At 44.4% G+C, this 18,291-nt stretch overlaps 2 protein-coding genes across 3 annotated transcripts in view; one reads left to right on the plus strand and one right to left on the minus strand.

Moving 5' to 3' along the window:
- Positions 1-11,471, minus strand: part of TRMT11 (tRNA methyltransferase 11 homolog) — a 94,404-nt gene extending 82,933 nt beyond the window's left edge. The window contains exons 1-3 of one of the 2 annotated variants that reach the window (XM_069726082.1): positions 11,224-11,471; positions 8,340-8,405; positions 4,698-4,771 (exon numbers count right to left, since the gene is read on the minus strand). In XM_069726082.1, the coding sequence (XP_069582183.1) occupies positions 4,698-4,771; positions 8,340-8,405; positions 11,224-11,307 (224 nt within the window). In that variant the 5' untranslated portion in view covers positions 11,308-11,471. Of the gene's footprint in view, positions 1-4,687; positions 4,772-8,339; positions 8,406-11,223 lie in introns of those variants that run through there. The other variant, XM_069726083.1, reaches the window with a different exon arrangement.
- On the plus strand, positions 11,402-18,051 carry HINT3 (histidine triad nucleotide binding protein 3). The gene is made up of 5 exons (XM_069726630.1): positions 11,402-11,503; positions 13,338-13,452; positions 15,133-15,202; positions 16,498-16,624; positions 18,004-18,051. The coding sequence occupies exons 1-5, from the start codon at positions 11,402-11,404 to the stop codon at positions 18,049-18,051; spliced, it is 462 nt and encodes a 153-aa protein (XP_069582731.1).
- The last annotated feature ends 240 nt before the right edge of the window (positions 18,052-18,291 follow it).

The following is an 18,291-nucleotide window of genomic DNA, read 5'->3' on the forward strand; positions in this document are numbered from 1 at the left end:
TGCAATCCCGACGAGACGAACCCTTGATCAAGAGGTCGTCGAGGTATGGGATTACAAGAATCCCCTTTGAACGCAGAATGGCCATGACCGCTGCCATGACCTTCGTAAAGACCCTGGGAGCAGACGCCAGACCGAAAGGGAGAGCCATGAACTGGTAATGATGTTCTTGGATCGCGAACCGGAGGAACCTCTGATGCTGTACGCAAATCGGGATGTGTAGGTACGCATCCGGAATGTCCACGGAACACAGAAATTCTTTCAGTTCCATGGACGCGATCACCGAGCGTAGTGATTACATTCTGAAGTGTCGAATCCGGAGATGGCAATTTAACCGCTTGAGATCCAAAATTGGACGCAGAGAGAGCCGTCATTTTTTGGAACCACGAACAGGTTTGAGTAAAAACCCGAAAACCGCTCGCAATAAGGAACCGGAACTATGACACCTGAGGCGAGGAGAGAATCGACAGCCTGGAGAAGCCCTGGGAGATGGGAGGACTGTTTGGGAGGACGAGAGAGAAAGAATCGTCTTCCTGGGGGCGAAGAAAATTCTATCTTGTAGCCTGAGGTGACGATCTCCCTGACCTAGGCGTCGTCGACTACCGACAGCCAAACTTCTGAGAACAGAAGAAGCCGGCCTCCCACCCTGGAAGGATTTCCAGGTGGGTGCGACCCGTCATTTATTAGAAAATCTGTGGCCACGAGGTCCAGACGGTTTTGAGGAGTGGCTCTTAACTCTCCAGCGCGGGGGAGGCCTGAAGGAAGGCTTCCTCCGGTCTCCTTGTGAGGAAGACCTGTCCTGAGTGGGGTTTCCTGAGGAGGTAAAGGACCAAAAGGGACAAAAAGACTGGGGGCCCCTCTTGTTGAAGGGATGCCTAGGCTTAGACTGAGGTAAGGAGGTACTCTTACCACCCGTAGCCTCCGAGACCATTTGATTCAGCTGTGTGCCGAAGAGTCTGGAGCCCTGGAAGGGCAGACCAGTGAGGGATTTTTTAGAAGCAGGATCTGCGTTCCACGCTTTAAGCCAAGGAACCCGGCAAATGGCCACAATGTTACTGTTAGCCCTTGCGGAGCAAGCAGCCGCATCCAGGAAGGCATTCATGAGGTATTTACCCACAAGAGAAATCTGATCCGCGAAATCAGACAGATCCTCAGCAGGAGCAGAGGCCAAAATGCCTCTGCGCAGGGTCTTGGCCCAGGCTGACACAGCTTTCGCTACCCATGAAGAAGGGAAACTAAGACAGAGAGGCTCCAGAAGCCTCAAACGACGATTTGTCTGTCCGTGGGCTCCTTAAGAGATGCTGTGTCCGGAATAGACAAAACCGTCTGTGAGGATAATCTAGACACAGGCGGGTCGACCTTAGGAGACACGGACCATTTGCTAACAAGGTCTGAGTGAAAAGGGTATAAAACGTCCAGCCGTTTCCTTCCAGGGAAACGTTTACCAGGGTTTTCCCAGGGTCTAGACGTAGTGTTGTCAAATTCCTTGTGATTAGGAAAAACTCTAGAGGGAAGTTTAATCCGTTTAAATGAAACAGAGACGTCCTGAGAGGTTCTCTCTTCCTCCTTAAGCTCGAGCGTCTGAATAATAGCCGAAATAAGGCTATCAACCATATCCTGTGTTCCGGAAGTCTGATCTGCATCCGAGTCAGATTCCGACTGTGAGGTTACGTCAGACCCGACGTCCGCCTGCGAGGAGGCCGAAAGGATAAGATCGGCGCTGACTGGAGCGGCGCAAGTTAACAGGTGCCGCCATCCTGTGCTCCCCACTATATGACACCACAAGCAGAGGCGAGTCCTCCTGAGAGATCGATGGGGGGGAGGAGGGGGGTAGGTCGTTGTACGTGTTGATTGAAGATCCCCCTACCTGAGGACAAGGAACGCGTCAGGAGCCCTTGTTCGTGGAGAGGGTCCTGGTAATGAAGTCCTCCTTCCCGCGCCATGACAGCCGGCGCAGAAGACTGTGTCAACCCCTAAAGGTCACTGGAGGTGACCACCGTCTTCCTCTCAGCCCGCTCCAAGGAGCGGGATGGGGGGGGGGGGGAAGGGCAATGACTGGCCACCGATAGTGAGACATGAACACCCCAGGATGACATGAGTCGAAGTCCTGCCCAGCAGATCCGAGAGGGTGTGATGTGGATGATACCACACTGCTCTCTCGGTTGCTAACTGTGGGGAATCAGGGTGAGAGAACTGCACCCTGTAACCCCAAAAGAAGCCTCTGAAATAAAAAAGGGAAATGATTAATACACACACACACACAAATCCTGAAAGAAAAAAACCAGAGCGGATCTGGTGTTAGATCAAGGTCTGCCTCCTACAGACACTAAGCAAAAACTGAGTTGCCTGGTGCATGTCAGAAGGTGTATACTGCCGGGGAGGAGCTATTTCTCCTTTATTTGCATAGTGTCAGCCTCCTAGCGACAGCAGCATACACCCATGGTTACCTGTGTCCCCCAATGAAGCAAGAAAGAAAAACATTTTTAATTATTATTCATAATAATGTTACTTCACTGTCATTTCTGTCCCGTTTTGCCTTTTCGGTTTTCCTCCCTTTCTTCCCAGAACCATTGCTTTTTTATTTTTCTACCCACAGACGTACGAGGGCTTGTTTTTTGCGGCATGAGTTGTACTTTTGAATGATACCATTCATTCTACCATATAGTTTAACTGGAAAACAGGGGAAAAAAATCTAAGTGGGGAGAAATTGTGAGAAAAAACACAATTCTGACTTTTTCAGGAATTGTTTTTACAATGTACTTTATGTGTTAAAAATGGCCTTGTAATATGATTTTCCTCATCAGTACAATTACGGTGATACCAAACGTGTCCAGTTTTTTATTATTTCAGTGGTGGAAAAAAAACAGAAGTTTAAAAAAAAAAAAAATTAGAGAGGGTTTTGTCGCCATTTTCTGAGACCCGTAACGCTTTCATTTTTTGGCCAATGGAGCTATTTTTTGAGGGGCGGGACAAGGTTTTTATTGATAACATTTTGGGATAGAAATGATGTTTAGATCGCTTGTTACAACTTTTATTGTGGTACTGCAGCAACCAAAAAAACTATTTTAATGTTTTTGAATGTCTTTAGTTTACGGGGGTCAACGATCAGATTATTTTTATTTTTTGACTGATCAGACTTTTCTTAATGTGGTAGGCATTTTTTTTCTTTTTAATACAGGGAAAAGGGAGGTGGATTTGATCTTATGGTTTGTTTGTTTGTTTTTCACTTTATAACTTTTTGTCTCACCATTCTTATTGGTCCCCTTATGGGACTTGAAGCTATGATCATATATAACAAATATCATGGTCTTTGATGCCCAGCCACAGGCAGGATTTCAAGGGACAAGCACAGAGGTCTTCAACAGACCCAATGATGTCATAGCAACCCATCAGCGGCCTACCATCACGTCACGGCGGTGCCAATGGGCGCTTATAATGCTGCACCCCCAGCCATTACCTGCCGAGTATGGGACGGACTTACTCCATAAGCCCACTCCATACACCGCTTCCGACTTGTGCCGTACATGTACGGCGGATGTCATGAATGGGTTTAGCAGTTTTCATAGTAATCTGCTCATTAGGTGCTTAACTTCATTTTTATAGAAGCATTCCCTCAAAACTTATTATCTAAACTGGAGATGAGAGCATTGATTTGCAGGACTCTAGTCTAGTGTCCAGGTCAATGGTACTTGGCAGCTAGACAAGAAGCCCGCGAATCTCTTCTGGTGTCCTCGGCGAAGCATTTGATTGGTCAAGGCTGGTGCACAAATGTGACGCATTGTGCTAGCCATGGCTGATCAGGCTGGAAGGTTAGGGATTTGCAGGCCTATGGTCTAGCTGCCAAGTTACCACTGACCTGGACACTAGACCAAAGTCATATGAATCCATCTAAACCTATGTGAATGTATGTGTAGAGTAGCGTAGCTGTATTAATTTACTGACAGATCACAGCTTTCCATGGTTTTCAGTACTGCGCCCGTTCTCTTCTTACTCACCTGACTTCTATTCCTACTCGCCAGATCACACTGGTGTCTATGTGTGAGCCTAAAGTCTCCTTTACAATGTAAGCCTATGGAGTCTCGCTCTGACGCTCCATACACTTACATTAAAAAAAGCAAACTTAATGCTCACCCTTGTAAAAATACACAGAGGGGCTGAGGGAGGTACAGCACTCACCAAAGTGTTTGGACAACATTGTTCTAGAAAATACAGAGACATTTCAGAAATTGTTACTAGTCAACAAAAAAAAAAAAACAAGAGCACAACAAATGGATTTTTTTTTTTTTGATTGAAGAAAGATTATCCCTCTAAATGTAGAAGTGTTAGTGCCTGGGATTTTTACAAACCATTCCTCCACTACATATTCCAGAAAACGTGATTTCTGAGGGTTTCTATTCTGTGCTTAAAAACTACTGCATGTCATGCCAACCACAAGCCATCTGGACGCATACTTATTTATGGTTCATCATAATTTAATTTATTGTATTGTTATTAAGGAGTCTGGATTGTAACTTTTATTATTAGGATATTTGTGAGAATTAATAGGGTTCTCCACACCTGGAAACAATCAATTTTGCATGTCCATGTACCAACTCATGGGCAAAAAAAAAAACCATATGTACGAACAAAAAGAACACAATGTCCACAATAGGATGTAACTGAACTGCACAAGACAGAAATAGTTATTTACCAAGCCTTACTTTGCACATACAGTCCGGTGCATTATTTTCCTTGTCAGATCCTCATATGGGATATTAAGAACACAGAAAGGAGACTGTAAACAAAAAAATGAGAAGACAATATTAAAATACAATAGAAAAAAAAAGATTATAGCAAATTTACCACAGTGGGTGAAAAACACCAGACAGGTAACATTCACAAAGTAGCTTCAGACTGACTGCATTGATCTAGAAGTATGTATTTATTAATTACCCACTAGGTTGGTTTCAGAGACCAGTGCATTTGGCTAATCCTAAAACCCAAAGCCCCAAGTTCTTATGTCACTGTATCATTTCATAGCTTAAAAGTGCTGTCCAAACCTAAAAAGGGGCTCTCAATCTTCCTCTTGGGAAGAAGGGCCCGTTTATTGTGCATGGGACTCCAGATATAGTAGAGCACAGGATTCTGGCCCATAGACAATGAATGGAGCTCTGGAGCACATGCTAGCTGGGCTTTTTGGAGCCTTTCTCAGAATCTGTAAGGGTCCCAGTGGTTAGACCCCCAGCCATGAACAAATCATCATTAGTGATGAACGTTCGTGCTCAGATAAGGTGTTATCCGAGCATGCTCGTGTGCTAATCGAGTGACTTCTGCTTGCTCGAAACATATGTTCGAGTCCCGATGGCTGTTAGACAGCCGCGACACATGCAGGGATTCCCTAACAAACAGGCAATCCTTGTATATGTTGCAGCTGTTGAAAAGCCGCGAGACATGCAGCTGAAGATACTTGATTAGCACGCAAGCATGCTCGGATAAAATCTTATCTGAGCACGTTCGCTCATCACTAGTTATCACTAGTGATGAGCGAATATACTCGTTACTCGAGATTTCCCGAGCACACTCGGGTGACCTCATATTTTTTAGTGCTTGGAGATTTAGTTTTTTTTCGCCGCAGCTGGATGATTTACAGCTACTAGCCAGCTGGATTACATGTGGGGATTCCCTAGCAAACAGGCAACCCCCACATGTACTTATGCTGGCTAACAGATGTAAATCATTCAGCTGCGGCAATGAAAACAAAATGTCCGAGCACTAAAAAATACTCGGAGGTCACCCGAGCGTGCTCGGGAAATCTCGAGTAACAAGTACCGTATATTCGCTCATCACTAGTTATCACCTATTCTGTGAATAAGTGACAACTTGCCAAGTTGTGAAAAATCCTGTAAAGGCTATGGACATTTTTGCATTTTTTTTTTTTTGTTCTTTTCATGCTTTTGTCCTTAATGCAAAATTAAGGCATTTTTCTCATAGTCGTCATTAAAAATTCTCTAACATTTGGCTGATGTAGTCTATGCTGCTGCTTCTAAAACAGATCTGGCAGCTCAGGGCCGATACCTGCTCTCGCTTCCTCCTTCTCAGTTTTAAGGCCCATTTACATTGGCTGAACTCAGCCCATAGACGAATGTGATCAAATATATACAAGTCAATCGGTCATTGTTTAATGGCTGACACCAACTGAATGGGGACAAAATATCATAAAGCATCATGTGAATAGCACATATTCCCTTGTGCCAGCATAAACAATCCCATCAAATTGAGAATAAATGCTTTTGCTTGTTTGATGGGTGATGAGCGCCGTGTTTACAAGGGCCAATATCAAAAGACTGACCATTACTTCCAAACAGAAAGACAAGTGTGAATAGGTGCAAGCTAAGAGAGACACTCCATAAGTAATAAACTAAGGCTGAACTCTGAAATACCATAGTATGCAAACATTGATTATGTCAAATTGGAATTGCATTACTGCTGTACAAAACTAGTTAAAAATTGAAGGTACGTAGCTCATAAATTGGCCAATTCATGTGAGCCTATCAACCAGCGACAAGGCGTACCTCTCTGTTGGGATCCTGACCTAACATGATACCGCTCCTGGGCTTTTTAACTTATTTCCTACAGCAGTAATGCAATTCCAATTTCATATATTCAATGTTTACATACTATAAAGTTTCAGAGTGCAGCATTAATCTGTTCGTTCTATAGCAGGGGTGTCAAACTGCATTCCTCGAGGGCTGCAAACAGGTCATGTTTTCAGGATTTCCTTGTACTGCACAGGTGATAATTTAATCACCTACACAAATAATGAGTTGGTGATTAAATTATCACCTGTGCAGTACAAGGAAATCGCGAAAACATGACCTGTTTGCAGCCCTCGAGGAATGCAGTTTGACACCCCCGTTCTATAGGTTGCTCATGTTCACATTTGTCTTTCTGTTTGGAAGTGATGGTCTTTCTTTTGATACTTGCAATACACGCACTTCCCCCATCAGCGTATGGCGGTTTTAAATCGAGACTCATACTATCTACCCATAGTAGATCGCCTGGGAGAGGAATCACGTTAGGTTAGGTTCCCAGCAGAAGGGGTCACCTTGTCGTTGGCTGTTGGGCTCACATAAATTGGCCAATTTATGCACCAAGTACGTTCATTGTTTAACTAATTTTCTACAGCAGTAATGCAATTCCAATTTAATATATTCAACGTTCTTATCTATCTAAAGCATTTCAGAGGGCAGCTTTGTTAGTTACAAGGGCCAATAGACACAGAAAGGGACATTAAGATGAAAGCAGAAAGGTTGTACGTGGCAGAGCCAGCTACTAGAAAGAAAAGGAAAGGACTCATATATGGTGTCCAAATACAAAAGAGATTTTCATGCAGGAAAGGGAAGGGGGGGTGAAATCGCACACACGTTAGGGGAAATGAGATCACTAATCTGCTATAGAAGATGGAAGTAGTAAGAGAAACGGAGCTGTGCTCACACATGGTAGCAGCATCCTGGACACACACAACTATCCATAATATATTACTGTTCTGAGACTAGACGCCAGGTTGTAAACTGAATACCAAGGGTATGAAAATTAATAAAAAATAAAAGCTGTAACCTGAAACTTGGTGCAACTTTTTATCTTTATGAATTCACTGACTGATGCTGGCATGAAGAATGAGATCAATAAAAAAAAGCAATACTAGGTCCATGTTCACACGTTGAGTTTTTCCAGCAAAAAACGTATTTTACTGCACAAGCAAAATCTGAAATTGCATGCACATTTTGCTTATTTTTTTCAATGCAGATTTGAAGCAGTTTCTAAACTGCAGCAGGTCAATTCTTTCATCGTTTTTCACCCATTTTCATAAACGAGAAAAAAAAAGCATAAAAATGCATCAAAAACGCGGGTTATGTGCAGCCAACACATCATTATTTGCAGCAGATTTTTCTGCTGAAAATCCTGAATGTGTGCACATAGCTTTAAAGATAAAGAGGTTTTCCCATCCTGAAGATCTGTAACATATCTGTATGATATGCCATCAGATTAGGATTAGCGGGGGGTCCAACATCAGGGACCTTGCAAATAAAAGGGTAAATAACAGGACTGGTCCATAGGCCGTGTCGGTGACCTGCGGTTGCTGGAGGGCGGAGAATCGCCTTTCCCCCCGCGCCTCTATATTAACAAGCATGGCACGACGGCATCACTGCAGCGTTACACACGTGACGTTGTGCCAGGCCAGCTAATCACAATCATAAGAATACCCCTGTAAATACAAGTACTAAAACAAAAGGGGAATTATGTCTTAACCATACGAGTACATCAATCTGTGCAGACAGCTATACGGATACACAGCTACCAACCGTTTCATGGTCCTCTTGGATATTATTGATATTTCCGCCATAAAGTGAAAGAAGAGACCGAATTTCCTGCAAGGTACAAAATGAAGAACAATATTAATATTAATAAATGTGCGTAGTGATTAAGACTTTTAGATTTTTCTTCTTTTTTTTGGATATTTTTTAAAAATCATAAACTTCTTACTCTTTCATTTAGTCCCACTAGGGCATTTAAACCTCCGATTGGCTGCAGGGGTGATGGTGTATTTCAGTCTAAAACATTTATTACCCTATTGGCTAGAAAAACTATCAATAAGTAGAATTTATAATTCTGCTCCATATGTCGGGAAAAAACAAAGATTCAACAAATGGACCCTCAATCTAATAACCAGTGGTTAGATCAAAGCATTTTAAAGTAAAACAACCTTTTGCCAGCACACAGGGCAGGCATGGTACGGCACAATGCTATGCCACTACCGCCACACAGGGCAGGCATGGTACGGCACAAGGCTATACAACTACCGCCACACAGGGCAGGCATGGTACAGCACAAGGCTATGCTACTACCGCCACACTGGGCAGGCATGGTACGGCACAAGGCTATGCTACTACCGCCACACAGGCCAGGCATGGTACGGCACAAGACTATGCTACTACCGCCACACAGGGCATGCATGGCACGGCACAAGGCTATGCTACTACCGCCACACAGGGCAGGCATGGTACGGCACAAGGCTATACTACAACCGCCACACAGGGCAGGCATGGTACGGCACAAGGCTATACTACTACCGCCACACAGGGCAGGCATGGTGCGGCACAAGGCTATACTACTACCGCCACACAGGGCAGGCATGGTACGGCACAAGGCTATACTACTACCGCCACACAGGGCAGGCATAGTACGGCACAAGGCTATGCTACTACCGCCACACAGGGCAGGTATGGTATGGCACAAGGATATACTACTACCGCCACACAGGGCAGGCGTGGTACGTCACAAGGTTATACTTCCTGCCACACAGGGCAGGCGTGGTACGGCACAAGGCTATGCTACTACCACCACACAGGGCATGCATGGTACGGCACAAGGCTATATTACAGCCACACAGGCCAGGCGTGGTATGGCACAGGTCTACAAATCTACTACAATGGAGAGCAGCCCTCCTAATTGAAGTCTATGGGAGCTGCTAAAAAAGCCATTCGTTACTTATAGAACAGGTTTATGTGGAGGGTTCATTAATATTCTAATATATTGGAGTTTAATTCCATATTATATAAGATCTCTTCTTCCTGTCAGAGACAATCTTACATTCAAGAGGCTGGAAACCCAACAGAGAACTACTTGCTTGTACAGCAGAGATATAAATACAAGTGGCCGCGTCTATTCAGTCCCGTGTGAACCAAGATGGCAGCAGGGAAGTCTCCTCTGCCCCAGCAGTGTGATCCTGGGGCACCTCTATACATATGCCATGGTCGTTATGGATCATGTGTATGGTCACCATCTGACATGTCAGGCATTTTAATGAGGGAGTGCTGAGGCTGCATGGTGACAAGTGCCATATGACCAAAAAACATTTGTGCGACTTGCTGTCAGAACTACTTTAGAGCGGGGTGGCTTTCTTAGCTTGCACCTGTTCACACTTGCCTTTTTCTGTTTGGAAGTGCCAGTCAGTTTTTTGATATTTGCATGAAAGTCTATGACAAGGTTGTTGAAACATATGGAAACATCCGTGACTCTGTGTCGCTAGTCGCAACGAGGCAGCATAGGAAATCATCACATCCAACATTGCAGAGGCCCCAGTCATGGAAGTGATCGGCCGATAATAGCAAATCCTCTAAACATTTCTGCCCCTCGGGTATAGAGGTCAGTAAGGGGACCACCACATGGACCCCACTAATCAAAACGACAGAGGATGACACAGAATGGGTGATAATGTAGCAAACGCTCGGCTGTCAGGTGAGTGCAGGAGCGCACACAAACAGAAGAGGGCGCTGTGCAAGGACAAAACATGGGCCCTTTACAGGACATCATAATGCACAATTCCATTTATAGTGGTCGTTTACCTCTTAGGCCCCTGGGTGCTCCAATGGCATGTCCGCCCCTGGGTGCCCACAATGGCATGTCCGCCCCTGGGTGCCCACAATGGCACGTCTGCCCCTGGGTGCCCACAATGGCGCGTCCGCCCCTGGGTGCCCACAATGGCACGTCTCCCCCTGGGTGCCCACAATGGCGCGTCCGCCCCTGGGTGCCAACAATGGCGCGTCCGCCCCTGGGTGCCCACAATGGCGCGTCCGCCCCTGGGTGCCCACAATGGCGCGTCTCCCCCTGGGTGCCCACAATGGCGCGTCTCCCCCTGGGTGCCCACAATGGTGCGTCCACCCCTGGGTGCCCACAATGGCGCGTCCACCCCTGGGTGCCCACAATGGCACGTCTCCCCCTGGGTGCTCACAATGGCGCGTCTCCCCCTGGGTGCCCACAATGGCGCGTCTCCCCCTGGGTGCCCACAATGGCGCGTCCACCCCTGGGTGCCCACAATGGCGCGTCTCCCCCTGGGTGCCCACAATGGCACGTCTCCCCCTGGGTGCCCACAATGGTGCGTCCACCCCTGGGTGCCCACAATGGCGCGTCCACCCCTGGGTGCCCACAATGGCACGTCTGCCCCTGGGTGCACACAATGGCACGTCTGCCCCTGGGTCTGTTATTTGTCATAAGGTGACAAAAAGTGCTATTTACTGGCAGCAAGCAGAGATGTTATAATGGGGAGGACCTGAAATACAAGGTAGAGCAGAGCAGCCTATGTCTGTGCCTCATGGCTCTGCCATTCCCCCGGCTGCACCCTCCTGTTAGGGGGGCACATGGCATCAGCACCATGATGGCGCGCACAGCACTGCGACCCCCTCTCACCGGCAGCCTGAACTCGCAGTTCTCCTGGGCCAGGAGCAGCAGATACTTCCTCAGAGCAGCACCGCTCCTACAGGACAGCGCCATCTTTCATCGTGACGTCACACGGCGGCGCAGGAAGTGCGGGGGGACGGGGGATGGGTGGAGCTGCCCGGCTGCTGTCATCATTGTGGAGGGAGAGATGGAGGGTGCCGAGCACGGCGAGGACAGCTATGACAGCAAGTGCATCTTCTGCAGGATCGCCAACAACCAGGAGGGCGACGCTGAGCTGCTGCACTCTGACGTAAGTGAGCCGGGGAGTGACGTCATGTGGGCAGGAGACTGCATCACTGCTGGGTCTGTAATCAGTGCCAGTCAGTGTGCACCGTGCCCAGCTAGGACTGCCCTGTGCTCACTACAGGAGGTAATGGGGGTCAGCAGCAGTAACAGTGCCCCCATAGCCTAGTGTGCCAGCAGGGCTGTAGTGGCGTCAGTCTGGTGCTGGCCGCTGTTCCGTGTGGGCAGGGTTTAGCCCTATAGTGGCACCTTGAGTGGTCTTTGTTAGAGACTTTACTGACTGACAGATCTAGCACTGGTCAGTGTATGTGGTCCGCGTATTCTTAGCTAATGCAATATTCGGCTTGTCCCTATGTGAGATGTGTCCCTGATCCTCTCTGTCACATGTTCACACCACTGTTTTTTATATGTGTGTGTGTATATATATATATATATATATATATATATATATATATATATATATATATATATATATATATATCTTCCATAGTACATGCCTGCACAAAGCAATCTTGCCTTGTGCAGGCGTGTACTATCGAGGACAGAGAATGAACTTCAATCCAATATTGCAGCCAGCGGGTAACGAAAGGGTGAATCAAACACCCGAAAACCCCGCCCCTATGGCTGAAGATTGTTCCCTCCAAATTCAGGAGACAGAGTCCCTTTAAGTCTATAATTCCACATGTGTTAATTCATAGTTTTGATGCCTTCAGTGTGAATGTACAATTCTCATAGTCATGAAAATACAGAAAAATCTTTAAATGAGATGGTGTGTCCAAACTTTTGGTCTGTACTGTGTATATATATTCATATCTTCTATATAATCGTCTAATTCTGTCTGTTTGTCCGTAACGGAAATCCCGCATCACTGATTGGTCGCCATATAGTTCACTCATGTTTACTGAACAAGTTCTGTCAGTCAATGTGGTGTACAAAAATATTTTGGGTTGATATTGTTAACAAGTATATTATAGTGTTGATGTACTTTCGTCTGATGATTTATTTAAATACAGTTAGATATTCATGTAATGGTTTATATATTTTGATGATCTGTTTAATAATTTGGTTCAGTTGTATTAAGTTCTATGAGCAATAAAATTTAATGATAATGTATATATTTTACCTGGAAAATCCTGTGTATTCATTGCATTATTCTCAAATCTTCATAAATAAACTACCGGTACATATATATTCTAGAATACCCGATGCGTTAGAATCGGGCCACCATCTAGTACCGGTATATATATATTAGAGCTGAACACCTTTTTTTTTTCAACAGTCCTGGCACAGCAGGATGCAGCATGTCTGGTCTTTCCTGTAATGTTAGGGTCACAGTCACATTAAATATTAATCACCATTATTATCAGACTTGTGGGTTGCGGTATTTAGCTGGAATTTTTTTGTGACATCATTGCCTATGGCGCACAGTATAACCCTTTCCTTACACCTATCTGCAGCAATGGGCCAGGTTGTGAAGGTTCACTGTGCCCTAATCACAATGCCAGTTATGCCTCCCACAGACTGTCAGTCTACTGATGTGCTTATCAATATTGACTCCCAATGTTGTGTTTTTGTTATTTTTACACCACAATAATAGTACTACACAACTATCACGTCATCGCCAGATTCATTCCTGTTAGACACGTTATTTTATCTTTATTTCCGTTGTGTCTGGTATTGTCGCATTCACTTCCTGACGCCGACCCTACACGACAGAGGCTTTCTTTCTGGAGACCTTTTCTTCCTAATGTGATACAAGCGCATGGAATACTTGCTTAGGATCCCGCTTGAGTAATGCAGCACTGTTACGGAATATTCTAATGCGTTGTTTCTTTTCTCAGGAGGAGCTGGCCTGCTTCAGAGACATACGACCTGGAGCACTGTATCACTATCTGGTTGTACCCAAAAAGCACGTAGGAAACTGTAAAACCTTAACAAATGATCATGTGCAACTAGGTAAGATGAATGGGCAGATAAGACTCTTTATTGGGTGTGTGCCTTCGATTCCAGGTGACATTCCAGTAGTTAAAGGGACTCTGTCATCAGGATTTCACTCCCAAACTGTTTATATTGTGCATGTAGATCTTTAACAGAGACATCCAGCAATATCTTCACATGGACGGTCCGTTCCTCCATCACTGTGAAATCAGCATCAGAAGTGATATGCAAATGAGGCTGAAGAGTTAAGGCCCCTTCACACTCAGCGACTCTGCAGCGATACCGACAAAGATGTCGATCGCTGCAGCGTCGCTGTTTGGTCGTTGGAGAGCTGTCACACAGACAGCTCTCCAGCGACCAACGATCCCGAGGTCCCCGGGTAACCAGGGTAAACATCGGGTTACTAAGCGCAGGGCCGCGCTTAGTAACCCGATGTTTACCCTGGTTACCAGCGTAAAAGTTAAAAAAAACAAACACTACATACTTACCTACCGCTGTCTGTCCCCGGCGCTCAGCTTCTCTGCACTCCTCCTGCACTGACTGTGAGCACAGCGGCCGGAAAGCAGAGCGGTGATGTCACCGCTCTGCTTTCCGGCTGACCGACGCTCACAGCCAGACCGACACTCACAGCCAGTGCAGGAGGAGTGCAGAGAATCAGAGCGCCGGGGACAGACAGCGGTAGGTAAGTATGTAGTGTTTGTTTTTTTACTTTTACGCTGGTAACCAGGGTAAACATCGGGTAACTAAGCGCAGCCCTGCGCTTAGTTACCCGATGTTTACCCTGGTTACCAGTGAAGACATCGCTGGATCGGTGTCACACACGCCGATCCAGCGATATCTGCAGGGAGTCCAGCGACGAAATAAAGTTCTGGACTTTCCTCAGCGACCAACGATCTCCCAGCAGGGGCCTGATCGTTGGTCGCTGTCACACAGAACGATTTCCTTAACGATATCGTTGCTACGTCACAAAAAGCAACGATATCGTTAACGATATCGTTATGTGTGAAGGTACCTTAACATGTAGATCTGAAGCCTCTGGCACTCCAGCTCTATTCCCTGCTCAGCACCTCCTCCTCTTGCTTGACTGAGCCTCTAATGCTGTGTGACTTGAGGCAAAGGAGAAACAGTGAAGCAGGAGTAGGTGGTGCTGGGTGCGGAATAGAGCTGGAGTGACAGAGGCTTCAGTTCTAACAAAGTCCTTCAGCCTCCTGTTTATATCAATTCAAACAGATTTCTCAGTGAAAAAAAATAAAGGACTGGCCATGTAAAGGTATGGTTGAGCTTGATTTGAAAGAGCTACATGCTCATATAATTAGTTTGGAGGGTGAAATCCTGCTGACCATTTCCATTTAAAGGACAATTCCAGTCTGTTATGACAATTGTCCCACGCATTAAATTGATAATCTTGTACATATATTCTATAATATTGTTGTTAGTCTGGATAATGAGCTACAAAGCAACACTGATATATGCTCCAAAGATATCTCCTCCCAGTTGGACTCCTAATAGGGTCCCATTCGGGTGCATTAGGCCTTTACCGGAATCACTGTATGGCGTCATTGTCTGTAGGGAAGAATAGATTTGTAAGTACGGCCCCGCCAGCATCCCAGAGACGATGGCGCTCAGTCCTCAGAAGCGTTGTATGATGCGTTCCCTTTTCTGACATCTAGCTGCTTCTCTTTTATCCTTTTCCTGCAGTTCAAAATATGGTGGAAGTAGGAAAGAATGTGCTCCAGAAAAACAATGTGACAGATCTGGAAGATACAAGGTAACTTGGTATGACGTTTAGCTCTCTGCACAAATTCTTCATATTCCTTAATCTTTTTAAGTTTTAATAATTAAGATAATCAAACATAATGGTTTCAGACCAAAATCTACAACTTAGTGAAATAGATTGCACATTGCATTAAGGGGAACCTGGCATCAGCAAATCCCCTCTTCACATAACCCTATGCTATTGCAGGCAATTCCATGATAACTTTAGCTATATCTTGTGTAGTTCTGATATAGTGTATAAAACCATCACCCCAAGTCAGAGCCGTATTCCGAGGTGTATGTACTTCAGCCTCACCGAGCTTACAGGGCATGACATGGGTGTTGTGATCTTGGACCCTACAGAAGTATGTGCTGGATTTCAAAGATGTTTGTGCTGTCATCACCAGAGTGGAACGATCAACCAAATGGAATGGACTTTTTTTTTTTTCAAAAGATGACTCGGTTGTTCAACCAGGATACCATATAATGGTTTTACACTTTGTCAAAACAACAAAACGTATAGTTTCTCTACAAGCACCATTGTAATTATCATGTAATGGCCTACAGAAGCATGGGGTTAAGTGACTAAGTCAGGTTAGGTGAACATGGTCAAAAGTTAGAATCTGGAGCCTCCTAAACACATCAAGTGGTTTCGGGTTCATAGGACTTTCATCTAATGTATACAAGGGCATTAACTCTAGGGGATTCTTTCTATGAAGTGCTGCCCAGAACTCCATATTCCAAATACTTTATAAAGTGGTAGCATTATGCCCCATGAGTAGATGTCTCTTTTATTACATGACTATATCCTACTAAGCCGCTGCTTGACATTGAATGCTGTTGTTTAGTTTGTGATCAACAAGTATTCCCAGATCCTTCTCTACAAGGGACTCTCCTAGTTTTACTCCTAGTAGAACAAGCAGATTATGGGGCACACTTCATATCGTTACATGCATCTAGATTCAACTCATTTGTCAGGTGGATATTCAAACATCTGTGTCAGCTCGCGATTTATCAATATTTCTAAACTGCACTATACTATATTGCTTGGTCACTGGAAAAAATATCTTCTTTGTCCCATCACCAATATTAGAGTGTGTCATGATCATTTTCTATTCAGTGAACACAACCTTCTTTCTGCATTGGTAGCACACAGATATAAACATGTTTCCTTTTTTACTACTTTTCTACAGAAGGGTTAATTGACGTTGTTCTGAACATCTTATGTTATTCCCTTTAAAGTGCCTTTCTTCCCGTTGTTTGTTGCCTTCAAATGCATATTGATTTTTTCCCTCTTTTTACTGTCAGGTTGGGTTTCCACTGGCCTCCTTTCTGCTCAATATCCCATCTACATCTTCATGTTTTGGCTCCAGCCAGCCAGCTGGGATTTCTCTCTCGAATGATTTATAGACTGAATTCTTACTGGTTTATCACGGTAAATGCTTTAAATATTTGGGATGATGCACAGGTCTGAAATAAAGTATCTACGGTACTTCTGATATGTGTGTACTTATATTCATTCTTCAAGATGTGCATAAAATTAATTCTTTAACAACAGTTGCCGGAACAGGGAAATAATCTGAACAGTCAAACTGTACTTGTCAAATGAAGAAAAGTAAATTTTTAAAAATTATTCAGATACTCTCTTCACATGTAAATTTACAGAAACTGTCTAGTCATGATGTTGATCATTTCAGGAAAACTTGCAGCAGGATGTCTGTTTCTGCCTCCAGCGCCTCCTTTCTCATCTGCCTTCCCCTCTCAATAATCTTCTAAACATCAGCTGACATCTCCTGTTTGTAGTTTTTACCTTCACTTGTACTATTGATTTATGAAAAAAATTAAATCTACAGTTGCTTTTTAAGAGCATAGTTTTTCTAAGGAATCTGTACTCTGCTGTGTGTATGTAAGCTTAGGCAGGAAAGCTGCTCTCTTGTCTTCTGAGTTGTGCTCTTCTCTTGTACTTTTTCCCCTGTATGACATTGCCCAATCATAATCAAGACAAATCATGCAGGTAGAAAAAAATCTCCCCGTGGGAAGGTAATTGGCTGTTTCTGTATGATATGGCAAGACTCATGTGTAACCAGGTCACACAGATCCAACTGCCGGTGATTACTGTGTAGGTGGAGTAGAGATGTGTGCGTGACTTTTCATTTATCTAATTTACTGGTCTATTATTCCTCAATGCCTTGGATATATGTTAAGTGTTGTGTGAACGATTCTTATCAAACACATTACAGCCTGTCACATACTGGGTACATTATTTCCCAATACCTGGGATACAGAGCGGTGTATGTAATGACACATATAAAAGAAAAGAAATCCGCACTGCTATCACATATTGTTTTGTATGTAATGACACACCTGTCTGTCTCTCCTCCACCTGCAAAATAATCACCAACATTTAGATCTGTGTGACCTTGTTAGACATGACTCTTACCATATCACAAGAGAAAGTTAATTATATGCACCTCTTGGGGCATTTTTTTTTTTTTTTTGCACCTGCATGAGTCCTCCTTCTTATGATTGGTCAGCATCCTACAGGGGAAAAAATACATGCTGCCAGAGATGAATCTTTGCTAATCCCCCTGTTTGCTTATCGTAGAAGTTAGCATATAAACTTTACAAGCTAATATCTCCACAAAGTAGATGAGGAATAAAAAGAAATACATTTTATTCATATCGTAAGCCACTTCATCATGTTTTGGCCAGTTTAGCACGTAAAATGTGGGGACAGCTACTTTTCTAAAATAAAATATCACATACTTACCTGTGACGATCTCCCTATAAAATGTAATTCCTTTTTCTTTTCAGGCTGATCAGCTTATTGAGCGCCTTCAAGCAAACATGCCTGCAAGTTGAAATTGAAGCAATTTGTTGTTCTCCAGTATCATTACGATTGACTGGGCCAGGTGGTACTGGTTCATAAGAAATGGAAGAGTTATATGATATAATATTATTAATGAATGCAGAATATTTATTGTTAGATTGAATTTCTGGTTGAGAAGTGACAGAAGAATATATTGATTGAAGATATCTGGACTGCCTGCCAACTGCAATGTGCCATGGAGCATGTAAGCTTGTGGACCGTAGGATTATTCT

Source organism: Ranitomeya imitator, chromosome 5 (assembly GCF_032444005.1).
Source record: "Ranitomeya imitator isolate aRanImi1 chromosome 5, aRanImi1.pri, whole genome shotgun sequence".
NCBI classification, from domain to species: Eukaryota; Metazoa; Chordata; class Amphibia; order Anura; family Dendrobatidae; genus Ranitomeya; species Ranitomeya imitator.

What these genes read in the sequence shown, in the direction of transcription:
- HINT3 (XM_069726630.1), top strand. Translation starts at nt 11,402, where the DNA reads ATGGAGGGTGCCGAGCACGGCGAGGACAGCTATGACAGCAAGTGCATC. An exon ending in CTGAGCTGCTGCACTCTGAC is followed by an intron (nt 11,504 to 13,337) that starts GTAAGTGAGCCG and finishes TTCTTTTCTCAG; the next exon opens with GAGGAGCTGGCCTGCTTCAG. An exon ending in ATTCTTACTGGTTTATCACG is followed by an intron (nt 16,625 to 18,003) that starts GTAAATGCTTTA and finishes TTTTCTTTTCAG; the next exon opens with GCTGATCAGCTTATTGAGCG.